We start from the raw sequence: 2,069 nt of genomic DNA, 5'->3' as shown, positions 1-2,069 counted from the left end.
GTGAGCATCCGGTGGGGACGATCAAGGCCACGCGTCCTCCTCTGGCCCTTTGTGGTCTTCACGATGAGGCTGTGACCTAGGAAGCAACCCGAGCCCCCCCAGGAGGCTCCCAGCTCTGGTCCTGAAGCCTCACGTGGGCGATAGGAGAGCTTGTCAGTGGTTTCCAGTCACCTTGACTCACAGTCCTCAAAGAGTGGGCCTCCTTCCTTGGACAGCCCTCACTGGTCCTAGTTTGGGGCTGAGACAACGCAGAGACTTCCTATTTCATGCCTCTACCCCCTTTCTTTCTTTAGGGAACTGTGAGGGCCTAACGGGCAGGAGTTGTACTGGCAACCCAAAGGTACGTGGTTCAAATCCACCCGCAATCTCCTCCCACGTGATTTATTGCTTCCAAAAACCTGCTGGAGCATGTTATGGGTCGGTTCTGACTCAACAGTACACCATCTACTTTTAGATCCATTGGGCAAAGTCTGTGTGTGCACATGTATCCGTGTGTGTGTGCACATGTGTGTGTCAGTGTGTGTGCAGTTGTGTGTGTACATGGAGAGAGACAGAGTGAACAAGTGCCACACAGCCTGCCCTGCCCTGTCTGTGTGACGGCTCAGTGATCTGGAGATACCGAGGCAGGTGGGGAGGGGGTCCCGACCTTGGGGGTCCCATCTGAGGCCTGACCAGCTGTTCTTCCCTGAGCTTGTTCAGGCAGCTCCAGTGCTGGCGTGGGGAGGGGCTCACCTGGGGACACAGACATCGCCACCTGGAAGATGACACTGAATGGAAATGGTCCATCTTTTAGGCTTTTTCTGTCCAGGTCACACGAGCCCACATCTTCCTGCACTGGGAGTTTCCTCATGGTCACTCTCAAGCTAAGCTGCTCAGGATGGCCTCTGAGGGACATTACCTTCCTCTTCACTCTTCTGGACCTGCTGGCCATCACAGTCCTGTCACGTGGTCTAGTTTGTGGTTCTCTGCACAAGAATGTCCAACACTGTAGACTCAGAGACCCCCGTCAGTGTCCATCACAGGCCTGGGGTCACTCAGCGTCATACAGCCTGGAAAACACAGAGTCCCAGCTCTTCACCTGGACAAGCCGGGGACAGTGGTTCCACTGGACGCTGGTCTCCTGAAGCTTCTGCCCCCACTGTCCCATCCACACCAGCCCCTCCCCTCATGCCTCAGTGCCCTCCCACTCACTTTACCAACCTCCAGATGTTGAGCAAGAAGCCCCCTCCTTCAGACCCCAGCCTCCTTTCCTGACACCCTTCCCTTTTCCTGGCTGACCACAGACTATGAGAATCCCTCCCCAAGCTCCCTGCACCCCAGGAATGTCACTCTCAGGTCCAAGGACAACCCCTGCTTCTCAAAGCCCACACAGCAAGCTGCTCTTTTTTTTTCCTTGCCTTTTTTAATTGAGATTTTAATGAAAGTTTATAGAGGACTTGGATTTCCATGCATTCAATGTTGCACATTTTCCTCCCTGCTCCCCTTCCTCCCCAGTTCACAGCCATCTTCTTAATGGACATGGTGGACACACTCCATAAAATGTGCAGAAAAAATTTGCATAAATTTTTCTTATGCAGAAAAATGTAAATGAACCTTTTGTTTCCAAAATTGTACAGCACTGGGAAGTTGGGTCATTTCTGATACACATAAAAATGCAACCGGGGGAGGCCCAACAATCTCACCTCGGGAACAAAGCAAGAGAGGGGCGGAGCTGGAACCAGACAGGCAGTCGGCACACACCAGGACCTGCTGCCCACTGTCTCCACCACTCAAACATATTTCATTCGTCCAGCTCTTACAGACGTCATTTTAAAGAAAACACACCTTTTCCTCTCCAGACTTCTGTCTGCTGTGTCCTCAGCAGTTCTCAGAGAGGTGGACCGGAGACTAAAGGAGGGGGGGAGTGTGAAGCTGCTGCTGGCCACCCGGAGCGTGGACACAGTCCTGCCCTGACACAAGGCTCAGGAGTCCCCCATGCAGCTGTGGTGCCACTCGCTGCTGCACTCACCAACTTGTGGTCAGTTCCAACCTGTGGTTAGTTCTGTGGTGCCACTCGCTGCTGCACTCAC

The 2,069-nt window shown here is 53.5% G+C and overlaps 1 protein-coding gene across 1 annotated transcript in view; it reads right to left on the bottom strand.

The window, feature by feature from the left end:
- The window catches only part of LOC102856302 (CMRF35-like molecule-like), a 14,386-nt gene extending 13,536 nt beyond the window's left edge, over positions 1-850 (bottom strand). Inside the window, exon 1 of the mRNA XM_006886385.1 lies at positions 733-850. Within this exon, the coding sequence (XP_006886447.1) occupies positions 733-850 (118 nt within the window). The remainder of the gene's footprint in view (positions 1-732) is intronic.
- Between the last annotated feature and the right edge of the window lie 1,219 nt (positions 851-2,069).

Source organism: Elephantulus edwardii, unplaced genomic scaffold (genome assembly GCF_000299155.1).
Source record: "Elephantulus edwardii isolate Elephantulus edwardi_28Jun2011 unplaced genomic scaffold, EleEdw1.0 scaffold00048, whole genome shotgun sequence".
Classification (NCBI taxonomy): domain Eukaryota; kingdom Metazoa; phylum Chordata; class Mammalia; order Macroscelidea; family Macroscelididae; genus Elephantulus; species Elephantulus edwardii.
Note: the sequence above shows the minus strand (reverse complement) of the source record. Positions and strands in the feature narration are given on the sequence as shown.